Consider the following 24,288-nt stretch of genomic DNA (forward strand, 5'->3'; position numbering starts at 1 on the left):
ACATAGTGGGGTCCTCTGAGAGCAAGCCAGACTTACTCATACAGCCTATAAATGTAAGCCTCTTTGGCTTTGGAGTATGTTCAATTTTAATATGGGGGGAAATAGTTTGTTTTGGCTATAAGAAGTTCAGGACACACTGACCAAGAAAGAGGTGCGTGTATGCTCACACTAGTATTGTTTTTCAGGGACACTCGGAAGCCCACTGTCTCACTTTCTGCAGTCGGTAAGTGCCGGTTATCTGGGTAGATGGAAACTCTGCTTCATGCACTGGTCTAATCTTTGTGCTGTTGAGTGTTGCTTGCAAACCTGCTGTGAGCCTGCTTGTGGGGGAGGGCAGGATAAAAGCCAAACAAATTAAATAAATAATGAAACCACAGGCATGATGTACCCCGTCTTGGCTTCTCCTCGTGTGCTTACAAATCACCTCCAAGGATATCTGCTTTGAAATACAAACTCAAAACGCCTTTCTGTTCCAATACCTTTGTTCCTGGCATTCACATAATAGAAATTTAAATGGCAAAAAAAGACCAAAGAAACAAACAGAATTTGGAATGACAGGAGAGAGGGAGAGAAATAAAGGTGGAGCTTTCAAAAGTGTTTGGAGGATGACTAGCATGAGCAAAAGAAGTGAAATCAAGAGATTGCCCCAACTGAGTTGTTGCTGAACGGTCCCCATTGCATGCATGTGGTTGGGGAGTCCCAAAGCATGGGTGGTGTCTGAGCACAGAAATGGCCTCTTTATGTTAGAAAAGGCCCAAGTGCTGAGCTGGTTTCCCATGGAGGTTGTCCTGTAGACTCTAAGTGGCCCCCGACACTAAGCAGCCCCCATGGAGGTTGTCTGGTAGACACGGCGTTATTGGCATGGGGGTGGGATCTTTGGGCAGGTGCCAGAGGGTTCGCAGGTCTAGCTGTGGCACAAATACACTTCCAGCTGCTGCTTCCGTGCCACACCATTGCTTGCTTCACAGACAAGAAGCATAAAAACCACACTGAGACACAAAGTGGGAGTGTCTTGACGTGTGTTCAGCCCACACAGAATTTATTGATTAATTCCAACTTTTTGGCCACCTTCCCCTGAAAAACAGGGCTCGGGGCAGTGTACAACAGTGATAAAATTACAAATTGTAGAAAGAAGTTTTGCAATTAAAACAATACATAAGGCTTCTGGTTTGGATTTCATGGAGAATTGACGAGCTTTCCAGTGGGGGAGCTCACCAGACCCTCTATTCTGGACAGAGAAGGTGTTTTAATACCTGCTGTCTACATCATCTAAGCAAGATGATGGCCAAGATATGCTTAAAGTTCTGAGGAGAGGTACTTTGGCTAACGAGAAATCCCAGGGGGCGTTTCTTTTTTGCTTTGAAGAGTCTCCGAATTAGAACGGCTTCCAACGTCTATAGAGGGTATCTGGGGTCGTTAAATTGACATAAATTTAACGTGTGCCAAGCTTCTTAAGGGCTAATTAATCGTGGATGAGAAACAGACCAGTGTGTTTGATGTAGGGACTTCAAAGGTAAAGAGATTTTTATCTGTTGCTGTGGGACTAAATTGGGAAATATTTGGAAGGCAAACGAAGGTCTGGACACATAAACAACTTGTAATAATAAAGAAGAAGGACGAGGGGGAAATCTTGGACTGAGTTAAACAGATATAAGGCTTAAAAAAGGCAAAAGCTGATATTGTTTGGAATTTTTGTGGTCACTCCCCCCGAGGGTGGAAGAACTGCAGATCAACAAGTCATTACAGGAAATGACGTCTGGGAACATCGTGAGACTTCACAACCATAGATAACAAGACTTTGTAGCAAGTGTGGGCAGAAGAGGCCATCAAGGGAAGGGAAAACTACAGGTTTTTTAAAGCCCCTCTAGGACTAAATCATAGAGAAATATCGAGCACCAGGGGATTCGGCAAGATGGCGCGGTGAAGGCAGAGCGACTATCCAAGTGCTCTTGGCAGTCGCCTGAATTGCGAGCCTTTTGGGCGTCCCTCGGCGTGCTACTCCGGTGTACCCCTTGGGTTCTGCTCTCAAGAGGCGTCTGGGGACGCCTCCGCAGCTGAAGGGAGCTGGCAGAGGGCCGAAAGGAGCGGCGGAAGCTTCTCCGATCGACTCCCTGCCTTCCCCGGGCAGAGACTTGCAATGCCTTCGGGCACTAACCGGGCCGCCGAAAAGAAGGAGCGCTTGAGACGTTAGCGTGTGGGAACCTACAATAGCCCAACGTTTGTTAAAAGGAGCATTTGAAGGGAAGGACTGTGTTGAAAGAGCTGCATGTACGGGACTGTAAGCATTTTGTGAAAGGAAAACTTGAAAGAGAAACTTTGGTGGCGTGGTGCGGAACGGAGCGGCAGACAATGGCGGTGTTGACAGCGGACAGCGATAGCCGCTTTTGAAGAGGGTAAGCGTTGGATTTCTTCTCTCCCTTGAATAAGACCTTGATAAAACAAGCTGAGACAAAGAAGTAGAGACTTGAGATACAGAAATAGAGAGACTGAGTATAATTGGACCCAGTGAATGGAGAAAAAGAACGGGACAAGAAAGTTGGAAAGAGGGGAAGAAGAAAGTTTGAACGGAAGGTAATGAGTAGGGTAAAGTGAGAAGGGGGGGGGAAGGTGAAGTAGGGAAGAAGCTGGTAGAACGGTGGACTGGAAGGAGATCGGAAGAGTGGAAAGAGAGAGAGAGAAAGAACCGAAACTAAGGTGAAGAACATGGAGTAAAGATGGTGGAAGGTGCTTGAACTGAGGGGTGAGCGTGGAGCCGGGAACGAAAGAGGAAGGACAGGTGTGGAAATACAAAGGAGGAGGAGGGGGTTTTTAGCGACGGTTCTCGCCGCGGCCACCTCCCCCTTGAAGAGTGGGGTCGGAATGGAATAGCTCAGCCAAAGATTCTAACTATAGGATACTGGACTATATAACCTTCGTTTTTCCTGCTTTGTGCTGACTGGACATTCGTGATTTTGGAGTGAACTGGATTGAGCACTAACTCTAGACTGGATATTAACTATACAAAAGGGTGAAGACATAGGCTGGAACTGGATCTTAAAGTGAAGCCTGCTGGGAAGAAGAAAGGAGGAGAAAGAGAAGCAAGGGATGCTGGGACTAAGGAGGGTGAAGTATATGCTGATATAAATGAACTAATAGCCTAACAAATATTAACTGAATAACAAATATTAACTGACTTTGGAAATGAATGAATTTTCTCTGTATTTTTGATGCTGTTTCTTACACTACTTGATAATGTGTTTAGAGTTGGATTGTTTTAGTTTATAATTATTATTGCTTATAACTAGTTAGTGAATTAGGTATTATTTACTGGGTACTACCTTATGAGAAGTTCTGGGAAGGAGAGTAGAACATTATAGAAAGAAATAAAGCAACTAAACTGGTAAGAACTATAAAATAGTAGGTCTAGTGTATAAAAACCTTAAGCACCAGGTTAGGTATTGTTGGAAAACTTTCCTAGACCCTGGTGAAGAAGGAACGAGAGATCAAATAGAATCCTTAAGGGAGGGAAAATAAAGTGGCAACCATTAGTCCAAGATATAAAATGGATGTTAAAATCAAGAAGCTAGCACAAGCTACACCTCCAGGTGCGGGGAAAACTGTTACATCTGCTTTAAATCAAGATGCAGTAGAAAAGCTTCAGAGTATGATGCAAGCAGGCTTTAAACAAAACCAGGAGGCTCTTGAGGAGATAAAGGCAGACCTTAAAGAAGACATTAAAAAAACAAACCAAAGAATGGATGAGTTCCAGAAACAGGTGTTGGCAAACACACAGCAAACCCATAAGTTGTCTGCCAAAGTCGATGTTTTAGACGAACAGGGGAAAGCAATGACTGCTAGCATGAAAGAAATAGAAAGAACAACATTAGATCTGGAAGATAGAACATCGAAAATGGAAATGGAGAGAGCTAGGTATAAACTGAGGTTTCAAAACATAATAGAGGAAAAAGGTGAAGATATATATAAGAACATTGAGGAAATCCTAACAACAGGAGAGGATCAGCCAATTAAAGATATAATGCAAGAAGTTGATTGGATAAGAAGGGTTGCAACAACATACACTAAAAAATCCAATCTACCTAGAGAAGTTCATGTGAGATTCTTGAAGGTCTCAACATGTGAAAAAGTCCTGAAAATGGCTAGAGAAAATGATTTGAGGTGGAAAGGGAGCAAAATCCAAGTGCTGAAGGATATACCATGGAGTATAAGGCAGAGAAGAGAGAGGTACAAAAAACTGACGGTTTGGCTGAGTAAACAATCCATCTCCTTTAGATGGCTAGTCCCAGAAGGGATTTTTTTCATCTTTCAAAGTAAAAGGATCAGCTTAACCTCTGTGGAGAAAATGCAAGAATTTTGGAGGGAAAATGTAGACATAGAGGCTCAAGAGTCTCAAGAGTCAGATGAGGATGAGGATGAGGATCAAGAAGAAGGGGAAGAAGCAGGTGGAACCAATAAAGAATGTGCCAAGAAGAAAACAAACGGAAAGACAAGGATAAAGACAAGACTACAAGTCCTAAAAGAAAGGGGAAAATTATTAGATAGTAATTTACAGATGGAAAAATGAAGAAAGGGGGACTCAAGATCACATCGGTGAATATAAATGGTTTGAATGCACCGCAAAAAAGGAAGAAGACTTTTCATCAACTGCAAAAAACTAACTCAGATATAATATGTATGCAAGAGACGCATATCAAGGAGGAAGACCGAAATTACCTGCTGAATAAAAAATTGGGAACCCTATATCACTCCTCAGACCAAAAGAAAAAAAAAAGAGGAGTGGCTATATACATCAAAGAAGGGATAGAATCCAAGCTACTTCATAGGGATGAAATAGGGAGAATAGTTCTGGTAGAAATTGAATTGGAAGGCCAAAAAACGATTGTGGGAAATATTTATGCACCCAATAATAATCAGGAAAAATTCTTCGCTGGATTACATCAAAAATTGACGGAATTTGAAGCAACAAATTATTGTATCATGGGAGATTTTAATGCAGTGGTTGATGTTTATAAAGATAAAAAAATTGGGAAAAAGAAGACCAAAAAGATACGTGGCTCTCTACCGAAAACATTTTTTAAAATGATGGATGAGCTAAATATGATAGATGTCTGGAGAATGAAGAATCCTCAAACAAATGATTACACCTTCTACTCTCAAGTTCATGATTCTTGGTCGAGAATAGATATGGGATGGATGTCAACTTCAGTGGCAATAAAGGTGGATAAAGCGGATATACTTCCTAAAACCTTTGCAGATCACAGCCCAGTGCAGATAACCTTAGAAAAAGCAAGATGGAAACCTCGCTGGACTCTGAATCTCCAAATATTGAAAGATAAGAAATTTGTGGAAGAATCCAAAGAGAAAATCAAAATGTTTTTTGAGTGTAATAGGGAGGAAGATTCCTCTATACAAATTATTTGGGATGCCTTTAAAGCGTTTTTTAGGGGATTAGCAATTGGCTACTCAGCGCAAAGGAGAAGGCAAAGAACACAAAGATATAACGAATTATTGTCAAGCCTGAAGAAACAAGAAGATCTACAGAAGATAAATAGTACGGACCAGATAAGAATGAAGATTCAGATATTACAACATCAAATAAACCTAATACTTCAGGAGGAACTAGAGAAAAAATTGACCTGGTCAAAACAACACTATTTTGAAAACGCGAATAAGACGGGCAGATGGCTTGCATTTAAGCTGAGAAAAGAGAGAGAAAAAAGAATTATTAAATCCCTGAAGGATGAGAGGCAATTAGAAATGACACAGAAATCCCAAATAGAAGAAATAGTTAAAAAGTTTTATCAAAAGTTATATCAAGAACAGAACTTGAATGAAAGCCAGCAGATGGAGTATATAGAACAAACTAAACTACAACGACTAACAAATCAGCAACGGGATTCTTTGAATGATCCAATAACAATACAGGAGATAGTAGAAGCAATAAGGGTACAGAAGACTAACAAAACCCCTGGATTAGATGGATTGCCAATAGAATTTTATAGATGCTTCGAAGAAAACCTTTTATTACCTTATAAAAAAGTTCTGGAAGGGATATATAGAACAAATGAGATTCCGGGATCATGGAAGGAGGCCTTAATTTCGTTGCTACATAAGGAAGGAACTGATCCAGTGGAAATCAAAAATTATAGACCGATCTCCCTATTGAATGCAGATTATAAAATTTTTGCAGCTATACTAGCGAAAAGGCTGAAAAAAATCATACCAGATATAATACATGAGGATCAGTCAGGCTTCATACCCGGGAGAGTTATGAGGCAAAACCTAAGAATGATAATGAATATCCTGGAATATTACAAAGAACACCCCGAGAAACAGTTTGCAGCAATAACATTGGATGCTGAAAAAGCGTTTGATAACGTTAATTGGACTTTTATGTTGAAAACACTGAATCGGATTGGCTGCGGAGAGAATCTAGTGAAATTGGTTAAATCGATCTATACAGACCAAAAGGCAAGGATTAATGTTAACGGATTTATGACAGACCCAATAATGATTGGGCAGGGAACAAGACAAGGTTGCCCGCTATCTCCTATCCTATTTGTATTAACACTTGAACCTTTATTACAGAGAATGAGAGAAAACATGGAAATCAGAGGGGTCAAAATTAGAAAGGAAGTTTACAAAATACAAGCGTTTGCAGATGATATTCTAATTACCTTGGAAGATCCTAATTGCTCAATAGCAGAATTGAAGAAAACCTTACAGCAATACGGGGAGGTAGCGGGCTTTAAAATTAATTTTCAAAAAACTAAATTTTTGTCCCAAAATATGACAAGAGAACAGATTTCAGAATTGGAAGCCAAATCAGGATTTCGTTGTGAAAGGAAAGTTAAATATTTAGGTATATATTTGACAGCTGATTTAAAAACCTTGGTAAGGGATAATTATGAAAAAATTTTAAAGGAAATTAAAACAGACCTAGAACGTTGGAATGACCTACAAATTTCCCTCCTGGGAAGAATATCATCAATTAAAATGAATATACTTCCAAGAATATTATTTTTGTTCCAAATGCTACCAATAATATTACCAAAATCGTTTTTTAAACAGTTGAATAAAATGGTAGCAAGGTTCATTTGGCAAAATAAAAAACCGCGGATTAAGTTAAGAATTCTTCAGGATAGCAAAGAAAGAGGAGGCTTTGCCCTGCCTGACTGGCAAATTTATCATAAAGCTTGTACTTTAACATGGGTCAAGGACTGGTTACTTCTAAAAAATAAGAGACTCTTAACAATGGAAGGAGCGGATTTGACCAAAGGATGGCATGCCTTTATTTGGTATGATCACCCAACAAAAGGAAGCAAATTTTTGAGACATGAAATAAGGAAATCCTTATATAAAAACTGGTTAGAGATTAAAAACTTAATATACAAATATACTCCTAAATGGCTTTCCCCGGTGGAGGCATCCACTCAACCCCACCTTTTCAACTGGGAAGAGGACTATACATATGGAAGTTTGTTAAATGTTAGACAGGAACTGAATGTAGAAACAATTTCGGAAATGGATTGGTGGTTGAGAACACAAGTGAAATCTAGGTATAAGTCAGATAAGGGGTTAGGCTTTTCAAAAAATTTAAATAAATTTGATGATATCATATTTGAATCTGATAGAAAAATGATCTCGAGATGTTATACATGGCTGTTAGAAATTAAGATGCAAGAGGAAAGTGTGAAGGAAAGCTGGATTAAATGGCTACAAGAATTTGGTTATACTCTTGATTTAGATAATTGGGAAAAAATATGGAGAGAAAATAATAAGCTGTTTAAATCCTCTCTATTAAAAGAAAACTTGTACAAATTGGTCTACCGTTGGTACTATACCCCCGAAAGACTCTCCAAAGCGTTTCCAAATAGTTCAGATAAATGCTGGAAATGCGCAAAAGTTAAAGGCTCGTTGTATCATTTGTGGTGGAAATGTGATTACGCTAAAAAATATTGGTTACAAATATCTATCTGGACGCAAAAGATGTTAAAAATAAGAATCCCTCATGTACCTGAATTATACTTATTGAACATTTGTCAAACTTCACTACCCAAAAAAGCCAAAAGATTGTTACTGCATATTATAACAATATCTAGAATATTGTATGCGAAATACTGGAAGAAGCCGCAAACTCCAAATAAGAATGAATTTTTGTCTAAATTAATGGAAGCAGCTGAAATGGATACACTAACTTGTAGACTGAAAGGAGGAAATATGGAAGAATGTAAGGAGACATGGAGCCCGATGTATGAATGGGCTAAGACGCTAGGATTTGAAATGATAGGGAAATATTGAAATTGTAAATCTTTTACTGACTCATCGCTCCTCTAAGTGTTGTTGGGGGTTGTCTGTCATGTGTTGTTTGGTAGGGTTTGCTAGGTGTGTTTGTTAGGTAGTAAGTATATGTTGGTATTGTATGTGTGAATATATGTATGACTATTTTTGACTATATATGTGAAATAAAATTATTCAAATTCGAAAAAAAAAAAAAAGAGAAATATCGAGCACCATTTTGGGAAATTATAACTTTTTAAAAATTAATATCTGGACCCAGGGGCATAGGAGGACGGCGATTTTGGGCTTTTCTGAAAGGACATGCCCTAATCTATAAGACTAGACTATTTAAAAAGAACTTGGTGACTTCAATTGTAAAGCCTATATTTATAATGGGAAGGCAGTAATGTCAGCCCAAAAACCATTACAGACAAGATCCAAGGCGCTAGAAGAGGGCAAAAAGGCTGATAAAAAAGAACAGATGGATGCCATGGAAGCTAGATTGTCTAAACTGATTAAAGATGCTATAAGTGATTGTAAGAAGGAATTAAAAAAAGATATAGAAGTAAAGAGTTTAAATCAGTATCCCAAAAAATCCAAGAGGTGGAAGAGAAAGTGAAAGACCATGATGAAATAATTAATACAGTGGATTCCACTATTAAAAAATTGCAGGGCAAAGCAGTACTGCAGGACTGCAAATCAGTGGAAAATCAGATACGTTTGAGAGGTACGCCTGAAAAGGATGGTGATTTAAGGAAATACATAATAAGGATTATTGTTGGAATATGTTGGAGATGATCCTGAGGAGACTAATTACTTTTATGACTATATTTACAGGGTCAATTCAGAATATGCAAGGAACAATAAACTACCAAGAGATGTGGTAGTGAGATGTGTAACAATAGATTTGGTGGGAAGGATTCTAAATAAACAGTATGAAGGCAAGCTGATTGTGGAAGGCAGTGATGTTAGAATTATGAAAGAATTACCAAGGAAAGTCTTAAGTGACAGAAAATTATATAAAAAAATGACTGAGCAATTGAAAGAGAGTCAAATGAGATATAGATGGATTCTCCCAGAAGGATTGGTTTTTGAATACAAGGGGAAGAGGATTACCATTACAAGCACTCAGGAGATGGAGACGTTTTTGGTGGAGAATAAAGAATTTGGAGGTTCAGATTAAAATAGAAAACCATGATGGATTACAAATTATTATCTTGGAATATAAATGGACTTAATTCACCACAAAAAAGAAAGGCAAAGCTGATATTGTTTGGAATTTTAATTGGATTGGGAAGCAAAAATGTAACAATTTGTCTACAAGAAGTACATATTAAATGATTGGATTGCAAATATTTGTGGAATAAGCAATTTGGTATGGAATTTTTTTCATTGCCTAAGGAGAAAAAAAAGGCGTAGTTTTTTATGTAAAACAGGAATTGGAACCAAAATTGATTTTTAAGGACGATGATGGTAGATATATTGCAGTGCAAGTGATGATGAACCACAAGAAGACTTTGCTATTGGGACTGTATGCGTCTAATGGAGCAAAATATTCTTTTTTTAAGGACATTATGCAGCAACTTGATCAAGAGACATATGAGCAAATCATGTTAATGGGAGACTTTAATGGTACAGTTAAAAATATTTTGGATAGATCTGGGAAGAATAATGAAGGTAAACTACCAAAGTCTTTTTTTTTTAATTAGCCAAGCAAGAAAATCTTGTAGACATTTGGAGGGAGAAAAATCCTACAGTTAGAGACTATACCTTCTTCTCAGCTCGACATAACTCTTTCTCAAGGATTGATATGTTATGGAGTACAAAAAATTTGGGATTACAACAAAAAAAATAGAGATTCTTCCGAAAATAAGAGCAGATCATAATCCAATAATGAGGTCTGCGAAACCTACCAAAAAGAATTTAAGATGGCGAATAAATGAAGATTTACTGCAGAAAGATGGGGTAGTAGAATCTCTGCAAAAAGAGACTAAAGCCTTTTTCCAAGTAAATGAAAATGAGGACGTTCAATATCAAACTGTGTGGGATGCTTATAAAGCGGTGATGAGAGGTATTTTAATCACATTGAATAATAAAGACAGAAAAACTAAAGAGAAACAAATGACAGACATACAGAAGGAGATTAAGAAGAAGGAGAGAGAGCTTATAAAGAGACCGGGGGGAAAGAAGATTTTAAAAGAAATTGGAATTCTACAGGAGCAACTAAGACACTTGTTAAATAAAGAAGTAGAATGAAACTTAAAAAGGCTTCAACAAAAATCTTTTGAGAGTGCAAATAAAGCTGGAAAATACTTGGCCTGGCAAATGAAAAGAAAAAGGGAAAATAAAATTGTTAATAAAATTAGTTTGGGCAACAAAGAAATTGTTGACCAGGAAGGAATCAAAAGAGAGTTTTATAAGTATTATGCAAATTTGTATAAAAGTCATGTGGGGGGAAAAAGAGAAAATAGATGCCTATTTACAGGAAATTAATGTTAAACCCCTAACGGACAATATGAAAAAGATCTTAACCCAATTGGTAAGGAAGAAATTGAAGCGGCAATTAACTCAATGAAGCCAGGGAAGGCTCCGGGTCCTGATGGTTTTACAGCAAGATATTATAAAATTCTTCATTGCGGCTATCTCTTCACCGAAGATAAGTTTAGAGACAGTGTAATAAATTGAGTAATTAGTGACAACGAATAGATTTAGAACAACAGAAGGGAATAGTTGGAAGGAAGAAAGAAGGTGGTGGATAGAGGAAGAAGAGGAAGGAGGAGAGAAAAAGGAAGTGGAAAGAGTGGACTGAGTAGAGACTTTAGATGGAATAGTTGAATAACTGTAAGAACTTTAAGTAAATATCTGTTAAATATTTATTAAGCAAAATTGATGTATATAGGTGAGAGAGGTGTTTAGTAAGTAACTAATAATAACAATAACAATAATTAACTGGGTGGGTAAGAGTGTAATAGAATAATAGTAGAAGTGATCAATGAAGTAATTAATGAACTTATTTAAATGGGCATTTGTTTAGATAATTAATTGAATTTAGCTGAGCAGGGTGGTATGAATAATTGAAAAGATATTTATAGGGTATGACCGAGTATTGTATATGTATCTAACTGAAATATTTGACTAATTATTCAGGAGTTGAAAATTGTTGGTATATGCATGATATTCTAACATATATTGAATGGGTGCCAGATGTTCAAGTAGGAGACACTAGAGGTAGTGAAAAGAAGTAAGAATTAACACCTGACTCTGTGAAGGAAATAGTTGTCAGTGAATAGAAATGGAGGCTAAAGCTAAGAAATTTGGACAAGGTACCCCCCCAGGGGGAGGGGGGAGATTGGTTTCAGTAGCTGTAAACCAGGACGCTCTGGAGAAATTACAAAATATTGTAACAGCAGGTTTCAAACAAAATCAGGAAGCCTTAGAGACAATGAAGGTGGATTTGATGGGACAGATAAAAAAACCTAATAAACAGGTTGAAGAATTTAAAAAACAGCTGCTGGCTAATACGCAGCAAATACACAATCTAGCTGCTAAGATAGAAAAGATAGAAGAAAAATAGAAGGACACAGGCAATATAGTTCGAGAAAATAAAGCCAGCATGATAGAACTAGAAGAGAGAATAATAAAACTGGAGATGGAAAAAGCAGCATATATACTACGATTTCAAAATATCCTGGAGGAAAAAGATGAAAATATAATAAATAAGATCATGGATATATTAATCATAGATGAGGAAGAACTGCTAGAAGAGGGAAAGAGAGACATTGAGTGGGCAAGAAGAATCACTTCAAATTACACGAGGAAATTTAATCTAGCAAGAGAGGTACAAGTCAAATTTACTCATATTACAACATGTGAATTTTTTTTTAAAAAAGTAAGAGAACATGATCTAAAATGGAAGGATACAAGCATTAAGGTGCTGAAAGAGGTACCTTGGGGAGTGCGCCAGTGAAGGTTTAAATACCGAAAATTGACAACTTGGCTGATGAAACACTCCATACAGTTCAGATTGCTTGTACCGGAAGGAATCTTCTTTACTTACCAAACTAGAAGATATAATATAACCTCTCCGGATAAGTTGGAAGATTTTTGGGACAAATTCGTGGAACCAAGTAGTCGTGAGTCAGAGACAGGGGAAGAACAAGAAGAAGAAGGTTGTCCAAAGAAAACAGGCAAAGAAGCCCAGAAGATGTTGGGAGAAGGAGTAAGGACAAGACTACAAACTAAAAAAGACCAAAGAAAAATATCGGACAGTATTGACCTTTTAAAATGAATTCTAAGATGGGATTACAAATAACATCAGTCAACGTAAACGGTTTAAATGAACCAGGGAAAAGAAAGAGGATCTTTCAGCAATTGAAAAAAACAGGATCTCAAATAATTTGTTTGCAGGAAACGCATATTAAGAAAGAAGATGTCAAATATTTACAAAATGGAAAATTGGGTGTACTTTATTATTCATCTGACCCAGAGGAAAAAAAAAAAGGAGTAGCTATATATGTGCAAAAACATATTAAATCTAACTGTCTGTACACTGATAAATCGGGAAGAATTGTGATAATAGAATTAGAACTCAATGGAGACAAAATAATCGTAGAGAATATTTATGCACCAAATGAGAATTTAGAGAGATTTTACAAAGTACTACATGAAAAATTGATGGAATTTGAGCCGAAAAATTGTTGTATCATCGGAGACTACAACGTGGTATTTGAAGTAGAAAAAGACAAAAAATTCGAGGAACCAAAAAAAAGAAAATCATGCAGTACTTTGCCAAAAACCTTGAAAGTGGCTGACGAATTTAATTTATTGGATGTATGGAGGACAAAAAACCCACAAACAAAAGATTATACCCATTACTCTCCAGCCCATAAGTGTTGGTCCAGGATAGATATGTGCTGGCTGTCAGCTGATTTAATTTTATCGGTTAATCAAGCGGATATTCTACCTAGAACATATGCAGACCATAATCCAATCCAGATAAATTTGTTGAAAATACAGAAAAATTTTCGCTGGACTTTAAACCTACAAATTCTGAAAGAAGCTAAATTCCTAGAAATAGCTAAGAAAGAAATAAAAGAATTTTTTCAACATAATTTGATCAAAGATACCAAAATGCATGTGATTTGGGAGGCATTCAAGGCATTCTTCAGAGGAATTGCAATAAGATACTCAGCAAGGAGGAAGAGAGAGCGAATGAAATCTTATAACTAATTAGTTTTAAAATTGAGGGAGCAAGAGAAACAACAAAGGACCAAGAATACGAAGGAGATAAGGCTTAAGATCTTATCTATTCAGCATCAAATAAACTTATTACTAACAGAAGAAGTGGAAAAGAATTTGAAATGGGCGAAACAAAATTACTTTGAAAACGCAAACAAGACTAGCAGATGGCTAGCTTACAAATTAAAGAAGGAAAGGGGGGAAAAGATTATAAAATCTCTAAAAAATGAAGAAAAAGAGGAAGTTACACAAAACAATCAGATGAAAATAATTATCCAAGATTTCTATCTGAAGTTATATAAAAGACAGGAAATCTCAACCCAACTACAAGAGGATTACATCGAAAATGTCAAGATTAAGCAGATAACAAAAGAACAGCGAGAGAAACTAGAGAATCCAATCACGATGCATGAAATTGTGGAAGCAATAAAACAACAAAAATGGAATAAGACCCCAGGACCAGATGGACTCCCAATTGAATTTTTTAAATCTTTTGATGACATCTTGCTTATTCCTTACAAAAATGTAATAGACGATATACAAAGCACCAAGGAGATCCCGGTATCTTGGAAAGAAGCATTGATTTCTTTGATCCATAAGGAGGGTACAGACCCAGCCGAAATAAGAAACTACAGGCCTATTTCACTTTTAAATAGTGATTATAAAATCTTCGCAACGATTCTAGCAAACAGACTTTAAAAAGTGGTTACTACAGTAGTTCATGAAGACCAAATTGGGTTTGTCCCAGGAAGATTGATGAGGCAAAACGTAAGATTATTATTAAACATCATTGAGTATTATAGCGAACGCCCAGAGAAACAATTTGCCTGTATAATGGTTGATGCTGAAAAAGCATTTGACAATGTCAACTGGAATTTCATTTTAAAGTCTTTAATAGCGATGGGCTGTGGAGAGAATTTTCGTAAGTTAGTAGAAACTATTTATACAGAACAAAATGCAAGAATAAATTTTAATGGAACTATAACTGATTCGATTGAAATAGAACAGGGCACCAGACAAGGATGTCCTTTATCCCCACTGCTTTTCATCTAAACACTAGAATTTCTGACAAAAAAATAAGAGATATTAGGATTAAAGGTGCCAGAATCAAGAACGAGGAATTCAAAATACAGGCCTTCGCAGACGATGTATTGTGCATTTTGGAAGAACCAAACTCATCTATAGAATATTTGAAGGAAAGACTAAAACAATACGGAGGAATATCGGGATTTAAAGTCAATGTACGGAAAACTAAATTTTTGACAAAAAACATGAATAAGAAACAAATTGCACAATTAGAAACTAAATCTGGCTTCATATATGAAAAAAAAGGTATTTAGGGGTCCAGTTGACAAATGATTTAAAGGACCTTTACCAGGATAATTATGAAAAAATATTAAAAGAAATTCGAACTGATTTAGTTAGATGGGAAGGTCTACAAATTTCGCTTTTGGGAAGAGTCGCTACAATTAAAATGAATGTGTTACCTAGGATTTTATTCTTTTTTCAGATGGCTCCAATCATCCTACCCAAATCTTTTTTTCAGCAGCTTAATAAAATGATTACGACATTTATCTGGCAGGGCAAAAAGCTGAGAATTAAATTAAAAGTGCTCCAGGATAGCAAATCTAGAGGGGGCCTTGCATTATCGGAATGGAGTTTGTATTATAAGGCGTGCTGTATAGCATGGTTAAAAGAATGGCTTATGCTGGAGAATAAAAGATTACTGGCTATTGAAGGAGCAGGATTGGGGAAAGGATGGCATAGTTATGTCTGGTATCATAATCCGCCCCAAAACAGCTCTTTTTTAAGACACGAAATAAGGAAATCTTTGTATAGAGTTTGGTTGGAGATTAGAAATAGCTATTCTTATACACCATTATGGCTGTCACCTGTAGAGGCCTCTACACATCCAAATCTCTATGATTGGGAAAGCCAGGCTTGCTATGAAAACTTGTTAGACAACCAAAATAACCTGAAATTAGAGGAAATTGCTACATCTGACTGGTGGCTAAAATGTCAAGTGAAATCGCGATACCAAATGGATAAAGAGAGAGGCTTTCCCAAAAAGTTAAATGATTTTGATTCAATAATTCAGACAAATCAGAAACTTATTTCTAAAGCGTATGAATGGCTACTGCAAAACAAAATGCAAGAAGAGGTGGTGAAAGAGTGTTGGATAAGATCGTTAAGAGATTTTGGCTTTAACATAGATTTAGAGGAGTGGGAAAAAGTATGGAAGCAAAACCTAAAATTAACAAAGTCAGCTGTTTTCAAGGAAAACTTATACAAAATGATGTACCGTTGGTATCTTACCCCAGAACAGCTAGCTAAAATCTATTCCAGTTACTCTAATAAGTGCTGGAAGTGCAAGAAAAATAAAAGATCGCTGTTTCACATATGGTAGCAATGTGAATATGCCAAAAAATATTGGGCCCTGATCAATACATGGATTCAAAAAATCTTAAAAATAAGACTGCACCACTCACCAGAGTTATATCTCTTAAATATTTGTAGAGAAAATGTACCTAAAACAATGATAAAAGTATTGCTACATATTGTTACGATTGCAAGAATATTATATGCTAAATATTGGAAGATGTCCAAAATACCTAACAGAGAGGAATTTATTTCTAAACTATTAGAAGCCGCGGAATTAGATATATTGGCCACGAGATTACAAGATGGAAACTTACAAAAATGTAAAGAGGCATGGGATCCTATTTATTGTTGGGTGAAAAGCAAAGGATTGGTTTTGGAATAATAGAAATAGTAAATTGACAAACTCCTAATGCTCCTTGGGTGATTAGGAGAGTGGTTGAATGGTGGTGGGAGGGCTGATTGCACTTTCTTATGTTTATTTTTATGTATTTTGTATTTCCTGTTATTTATGTTGTTATGTTTTTATGTGGTGTTGAAATAAAAGAAAATAGCTGCCAAAAAAAAAGATATTAAAAAATTCTTAAAGAAACTCTACTTCCCAAACTTCAGAAATTGATGAACATTATAAGAATAGATGGGAAGATACCTAATATTTGGAAGGAAGCAGTAATCTCGTTGATACCAAAAGAAGACAGAGATGTGACTAATGTAAAAAACTATAGACCAATTTCATTGCTAAATAATGACTACAAAATATATGCTAGAATTTTAGCAGAACGCCTGAAGCAGCATTTGAATAGTTTTGTTAAAGAGGAACAAGCAGGGTTTCTCCCCAGAAGGCAATTAAGAGAAAATATCAGAACTGTAATTGATATAATAGAATATTATGAAAAACATCCTGAAAAAGAAGTAGCTTTGCTTTTCGCTGATACAGAAAAAGCTTTTGACAATGTTCATTGGGACTTTATGTTTGCAGTAATGGAGAAATTGGGATTGGGTGAAGACTTTGTTAGAATGGTAAAGGCAATATATACTGACCAACAAGCAAGATTTTGTATAAATGCAGATTTGACAGAGAAAATAGCAATTTGTAAAGGAACAAGACAAAAGGGTGCCCTCTATTCCCTTTGATACTTATAATAACCCTGGAAATACTGCTTATGCAAGTTCAAGAAGATAAGGAGATAGAGGGTTTGAAATTAAAAGGCTTTTCTTACAAATACAGAGCGTTTGCAGATGATGTAATGTTTATAAATGAAAACCCAACTCAAGTTACACCGTTGCTGCTCCAGAAAATAAAAGAATATGGTGATCTGGCAGGCTTTTATGTAAATAAAGAGAAAACAAAATTGTTGTGTAAAAATACATCAAAATCTAAGCAAATGGAATTAAAAAATTTAACAAACTGTGAAGTGGCCTCTAAAGTAAAGTATTTAGGAGTAGAAATTACAACAAAGAATATTGACTTATTTAAAAACAACTATGAAAAGCTTTGGCGGAAAATTGAGGTGGACTTATACAAATGGAATAAGTTGAATTTGTCTAACCTGGGTAGAATATCGGCAATAAAAATGAATGTATTGCCAAGAATAATGTTCTTGTTTCAAACTATACCAATAGTGAAAGAAGATAAACAAATTCATAAATGGCAGAGGAAACTTTCGGAATTTATATGGGCTGGCAAGAAACCAAGAATTAAGATGAAGATGCTGACAGACGCTAAAGAAAGAGGAGGCTTCCAAGTACCGGATTTAAGACTATATCATGATGCAGTTTGTTTGGTATGGATTAAGGATTGGATAGTGTTATTAAACAGAAAATTATTAACATTAGAAGGCCATGGAAAGGTTTTTGGTTGGCACGCATATTTGTGCTATGGGAAAAGTAATATGGATGGTTTTTTCTCACATCATTATGTAAGAAGTAGTTTGCTTAAAACTTGGTTGACATACCAAAAATATGGAGATGAGAGGAAACCGTTGTGGATTGTGCCAACGGAAGTAATAAAGTTATATTCGGATATTGAGGAAGAGAAATGGTTACCATATAAACAATTGTTAAAAATACAAGGAGGAAAAGCAGAATTAAAATCAGTGGAAGAATTGGATTATAAATTTAATTGGTTTCAATGGTTAAAAATTAAAAGTCTGCTTAAGCAGGATATTAGAAATGAAGGAATAAGACAAAGAAATGGAGAAAATGCTGTTTGGTGAGGATGTAAAATTGATCTCAAGAGTATATAAACTGTTACTGAAATGGTCTACAGAAGAAGAAGTGGTAAAATCTCAAATGATAAAGTGGGCAATTAATATACACAAGGAAATTCAGATGGAACAATGGGAATATTTATGGAAGAACTCTATGAAAATATCGACATGTAATAACATAAAAGAAAATTGTTACAAAATGTTGTATAGATGGTATATGACACCAAAAAAACTGTTGAAAACAAATAATCAGATGTCTGATTGATGTTGGAAATGTAAAAAGCATGAAGGGTCCTTCTTCCATATGTGGTGGACTTGTGAAAGGGCTGTACAATATTGGCAAATGATCCAGCAAGAAATATCAAAGATTTTGGGATACAAAGTGAAGAAGGCACCAGAAATCTTTTTGTTGGGATTACAAATAGAAAATTTTCCGAAGCAAGACAGAACATTACTTTGGTACATGCTTTCAGCTGCACGGACATTGTATGCGCAGTTGTGGAAGCAAAATAAAATTCCAGAAAAATGGGACTGGGTTATGAAAACTATGCACTGGAGTGAAATGGACAAATTAACAAGAACATTAAAGGAACTTGATATGGAAAAATTTAATAATGAATGGCGAAAGTTTCAGAACTATGTGGAAGAACATTGGAGAGTGAAAGGACACTTGTTGATATTGGATAATGGATAACTTGTTTATCAGCTATTTTTAATTTACTGAGACAAGAATGATAGTTAAAATGAAAGTATGAGAAAATATTTTGTTCTTTCTTAAAAGATTGTAATAAGATAGGTAATATGACTTAATTTAGTAATATATTGGATCATTAATCGAATGAGGTAATAACCATAAAGAAGTATAAGTTCCTTTTTTCTTTTTATACAGTTTTTAAAAAAATGTTAAATTACCTTTATTGCTTTTATATTGTAATTAACACTGGGGAAGTCTTGAAAGGGAGGAGGGGAAGTGGAAATGTGATGCAACATATTGGCTTTTATTTGAGAGAAGTAAATGAAATAGTGATATAATATGTTGTAGAATAATAAAAATTGTTTTTACACAAAACCCCCCCAATAATAATATAATAATAATAGCTTTTATTTCTATCCCACCCTCCCCGCCTAGGCGGCTCAGGGCGGCTAACAACAGCTCATACGTTAACATAAATAATAAAACTTTGGATTTAACAATTAAAATTAAACATATAAAAACCAGTTAGTTAAATTAAAATACATAATTTAAGTTACACTATATGTATATATATATATCTGGCAGCAATAAGACTGTTCTGGCGCTGGTTCTGCCAGTTTAGATAATATTATAGATGGTGGTTCTTTGTACCAGGCAACTCAGCAGTCGATGTCATTATAGGCTTGTCTAAAAAGGGCGGTCTTGCAGGCCCTGCGGAACTGGTCAAGGTTCTGCAGGGCCCGCACTTCCTCCAGAAGCTGGTTCCACAGTGCAGGTGCCGCAACTGAAAAGGCCCGTGCTCTGGTGTTTTGGAGTTTGACCTCTCTCGGTCCAGGGATGGTCATTTTTTTTTTTACCCACTGACCTCAGTGCCCTCTGGGGTTCATATGGGGAGAGACGGTCCCTTAGGTAGGCTGGTCCTCGGCCATATAGGGCTTTAAAGGTGATAACCAACACTTTGTACTGGACTCGGTAGGTAATTGGCAGCCAGTGCAGTCCGCGCAGCCCCGGCCGTATGTGCTCCCCATTTTGAGAGCCCCAATAGTAGCCTGGCCGACGCGTTCTGCACCAGCTGCAGCTTCCGGGTCCGGCACAGAGGTAGCCCCAAGTAGAGGGCATTACAGTAGTCCAATCTTGAGGTGACCGTTGCATGGATCACAGTTGCGAGGTCGTGGCGTTCCAGGAAGGGGGCCAACTGCCTTGCCCGCTTCAGATGGAAGAATGCTGACTTGGCAGTGGCTGCTATCTGGGCCTCCATTGATAATGAAGGCTCCAGTAAAACACCCAAACTTTTTACCTGGTGCGCTGGTTCCAATGGTGCGCCGTCGAAAGTTGGGAGAGCTATTTCCCCTCCCAGGGCTCCGTGACCCACACAAAGGACCTCTGTCTTCGCTGGATTCAGTTTCAACCCACTCAATCTGAGCCACGTCGCTACAGCCTGCAAGGCCCGATCCAGGTTCCCTGGGGCGGAGCCAGGCCGGCCATCCATTAGTAGATAGAGCTGGGTGTCATCTGCATATTGATGGCAGCCCAGCCCGAACCTCCGGACAATCTGGGCAAGGGGGCGCATATAAATGTTAAACAGCATTGGGGAGAGAACTGCTCCCTGAGGCACCCCACAATCAAGTGTGCGCCTCTGGGATCGTTCACCCCCAATGGCCACCCTTTGTCCCCGATCGAAGAGGAAGGAGGAAAGCCATTGCAAGGCCAACCCCCCAACCCCTATGTCGGCGAGGCGGCGCTTTAGCAACTGGTGGTCGACTGTGTCAAATGCCGCCGACAGGTCTAATAACATCAGTACCGCAGATGCCGCTGGAGGTCATCCACCAAGGCGACCAGCACTGTCTCCGTCCCATGGCCCGGTCGGAACCCAGACTGGCATGGGTCAAGAACGGAAGCGTCATCTAGGAATCTCTGTAGCTGCAACGCCACTGCCCTCTCAATAATTTTACCTAAAAATGGTAAATTAGACACCGGACAGTAATTCGCCCATTCGGCCGGGTCTGCTGTACATTTTTTTTAGGAGAGGGCGAACCAACGCCTCTTTCAAAGGCGTTGGGAAATGCCCCTCTACGAGGGATCTATTTATGATGTCCCGTAAAGGACATCTGAGCTCCCTCTGGCAAGATTTAATCAGCCAAGAGGGGCACGGATCCAAATCACATGTTGTTGGGCGAGCAGCGGAGAGGATCCCATCGACTTCCTCCAGGTTGAGCGGATCGAAGTGATCCAGAACCAAACCCGAAGACAGGCACGGAGCCTCAATTTCACTCACTGTTTCCAAGGTGGTAGGCAGGTCTTGGCGGAGCAATGAGATTTTATCCGCAAAATATTTCGCAAATGCCTCACAGCCAATCTCCAATTCTCTAATGTTTGGTTTGCCTTGTGGCAATAAGATCCCCAATTATTCTAAACAATTGTGCTGGGCGCGAATTTGCGGATGCAATCTTGGTTGCAAAGTAGTTTTTCTTTGCAACCTTGACTGCCATCTCATAAGACTTCATAAACGTTCTGTAGGATGTTCTCATACATAAAATACAACTTCAGCAGCCTAAACCAATCTGACCGTGATAATTCCAGGAGTGTCATTGCCTCGTAGAGGAGCGGGGAGGCAAGGAAAGGAAGAAGAGTGCCAGACTAGATGGAAAACTAGATGCAGTGGAATGGTGCCCTTCTATTTTGTGGCGACTGTTCGCTACAAAGGTCAACTATCACTGCAGTAGCCTATGGGTGAGCTGCTTTGCCTTGGGGCGGTATCTTGAGCTGGCTTTCCTGAATGGGCAGGACTGTACCCTTCAGAATGCCCAGCACGACTGACTGCCCTTTCCTTGATAACTGTGTCATATGTCCACAGCTGGCCTCATGTGCCATGGTGCCGAGTATTATGGCATCATGCTACCAATGAGCATGTTTGAACTGGCAGCCAGTCCTCCTATCTCTCAAGCTTCCTGTGAGGTTGTCATTCCACCCACCCTATTGCCACCTACAGGAATTCTGTGAAAGTTTTTGACCACTCGGTGCTCTTCTCCTGCAGCTGGAGCTTCCCAGGTCAAGTGGAATAAGAAAAACGCCAACTGCTTGGCAACCAGCCATGATGGGGATGTACGCATTTGGGACAAGCGGGTGAGTCAGTGTTACCTTCTCTAATGAAAACAGCAATGACCTCACCAGCTGGTGAGCATCTGTATGCCTTAGAGGGTCCCGAGATGGCTCAGGATTCTTGCTGATGACCCGCAGCGTCCATTTTGCACTGAAACCTGATCAAGAGAGATTAAGAACATAATCAAAGATTCTCCTGGTTTGGGACTGAAACAATGTCCCCTCTAAGCTGCAGAGTCTCATGAGCAAAAATTCTATTTTGTGAGCTACTGGCATTAAAGTTATGAGATACTGGCATTAACATTGTGAGCTCCTGCATTAATTATTGTGCTCTGGGGCCATTTTTCCTGAGCTAAGACAAAAATGTGTGAGCTGGAGGCTAAAAATCTGTGATCTAGCTCATACTAACTCAGAGGGAGCAGTGGTTTGAAGCACTGTATAGTTTCCTTGATTGTAGAAGATTGCTCTGTTAGGTTTCTTTGCTTCCTTCTGCATACAATTTCTGAGGGATAAGTAGTCTAGAATGGCCAACAGACCTCTTGGGTGGAGCCCCAGGGATAACTGGACTGTGAGCTCTCTGTTGTCAGACAAATGCAATTGGTGGCTACTGATGGCAATTCCTTACAGATGCAAGAAGCCCAAGTTAATAATCCCTCCCCCTTGCATCCCCCAGCTGCATGTGTCATGCTGCTTGAAAATAGATTGTAGTGCTGAACTCAGTGGTGGAGAGGTGGGGGCCTCCTTGCTGTGAATAACACATCATTTGCCTACAAATAATGGATGCATATCTCAGAAAAACTGACCAATTTATAAAATTGTGCATAATTTTCTATTGCTGGGACAGGCTTGGGATGTTTTGTGCAGAATGCATGAAGCCCCAACCACTGTGAGTCTGCAGGATAGCAGTTGGGCTGTGGCAGGGCTGTGGCTCGATGGTAAAGCCTCTGCTTGGCACGCAGAAGGTCACAGGTTCAATCCCCAACATTTCTAGTTAGAAGGATCAGGTAGAAAGTGATGTGAAAGACCTTTGCCTGAGTCCTCAGAAAGCCACTGCCAGTCCAAGTCTACAGTGATGGCCTTGATGAAACAAGAGTATGATTCAGTATAAGGCAGCATCTCTAGCCCAGCCACTGCTTCTAGCTCTGCCTGTACCAATAGGAGCTAAATGTCCTTTGAGCAGCAGTCAGAATGTCCTTTGAGCAGCCCTGTGGCTCATAATAAGGATAAGACTTGGGCTAGCTCCATTCCAGGAATGGATGGTTTAGTAGTTTGAGAGGGAGTATATTGAAACCAATGTTCCCTGTTTAATTCCTGCTGTGCTCAAAACACATCACTTTTTGGTGCAATGGTTCTCAAGGAGACCGGTGTGTGTGTGTGTGCACGTATATCTCAGAAGCTTATGAGGTTTTGTCCAAGGGAAGACCAGTAATGGGAGAGAAGGTTCCCTGAAAGACACATGTACCCTTCCCCTGCAATGTGCAGTCATATAGGACCATTGCACATGATATAGGTTCATTCTTGCTTCAGATGCAGCAAGAGAAGCCCAGCAGGTCTCCCCAGAGTGCTACACAAATTTAAAGGTGTGCCTTCAAGTATACCTCAGAAACTTTTGAATATGCCAGAATTCCCCAGCAGATGGCAGCAATGTGTCAGGGGTTCCCTGAAAGTAGAACACTTGAAAACCACTGTCCTCATATTTTGGCTGCCTGCTGCATTGCGTGTGTGCATATGGGGGGGGGGAACCTTTAACCAAAACCTCTTCTTGCAGAAACCTGGCACTGCTGTGGAGTACCTGGCCGCCCACCTCTCCAAAATCCACGGCCTGGACTGGCACCCAGATAACGAGAACATCTTGGCCACGTCCAGCCAGGACAACTCCGTCAGGGTAGGTAGGTGGGGTGGCTTTCTGGCAGCTCTTAGCTGTAGGCTGACAAAAGAGCACACACACATCAGATGTGCTAAAGCAGCTGACCTGTTGCTTGTTGTAAGAGCTGGGACTGGTTCAACCAGACTGGTTCCTGTTGGTCTTCCTTGCTGTTGGAGGACTTCGGGAGATAATGCAAGAACTGAATGGCTGGCTGCCAGCTGTAAAGAGCAGGGGTACAAAAAAGTGCCTGCCCTGTTCAGAAGCTCCTGCATGCTTGGCTGCCTCAATGTGTGCCTCTGCCATGTGGGCCCCACCCTAAGGGTCATGTTTTGTTCATTGCTGAGAGTCTTTTTAGTTCGAGCGCAGTCTGGATTAGCCTTTTTCTTATAAATTGTTTCCTTTCACTAAAGAAAGTTAAAGTTCCAATTCCAGCTGGTCTTTCAATCTATATGGAAGACTCAATCATTTTTAAAAAACAAAAAAACCCCTCTCAACGCTATAAAATAAACTCTGCAAATTAAAAT

General features: G+C 38.6%; 1 protein-coding gene across 2 annotated transcripts in view; it reads left to right on the forward strand.

Moving 5' to 3' along the window:
- Window positions 1-24,288, forward strand: part of WDR59 (WD repeat domain 59) — a 257,231-nt gene that overhangs the window by 16,332 nt on the left and 216,611 nt on the right. For both annotated transcript variants that reach the window (XR_009556193.1, XM_060254132.1), the window contains exons 6-8: window positions 186-223; window positions 21,833-21,921; window positions 23,666-23,782. Coding sequence is in view for 1 of the 2 variants with exons in the window: in XM_060254132.1 (XP_060110115.1) it covers window positions 186-223; window positions 21,833-21,921; window positions 23,666-23,782 (244 nt within the window). In the remaining variant the exon portion in view is untranslated. The remainder of the gene's footprint in view (window positions 1-185; window positions 224-21,832; window positions 21,922-23,665; window positions 23,783-24,288) is intronic.

Source organism: Heteronotia binoei, chromosome 14, assembly GCF_032191835.1.
Source record: "Heteronotia binoei isolate CCM8104 ecotype False Entrance Well chromosome 14, APGP_CSIRO_Hbin_v1, whole genome shotgun sequence".
NCBI lineage: Eukaryota > Metazoa > Chordata > Lepidosauria > Squamata > Gekkonidae > Heteronotia > Heteronotia binoei.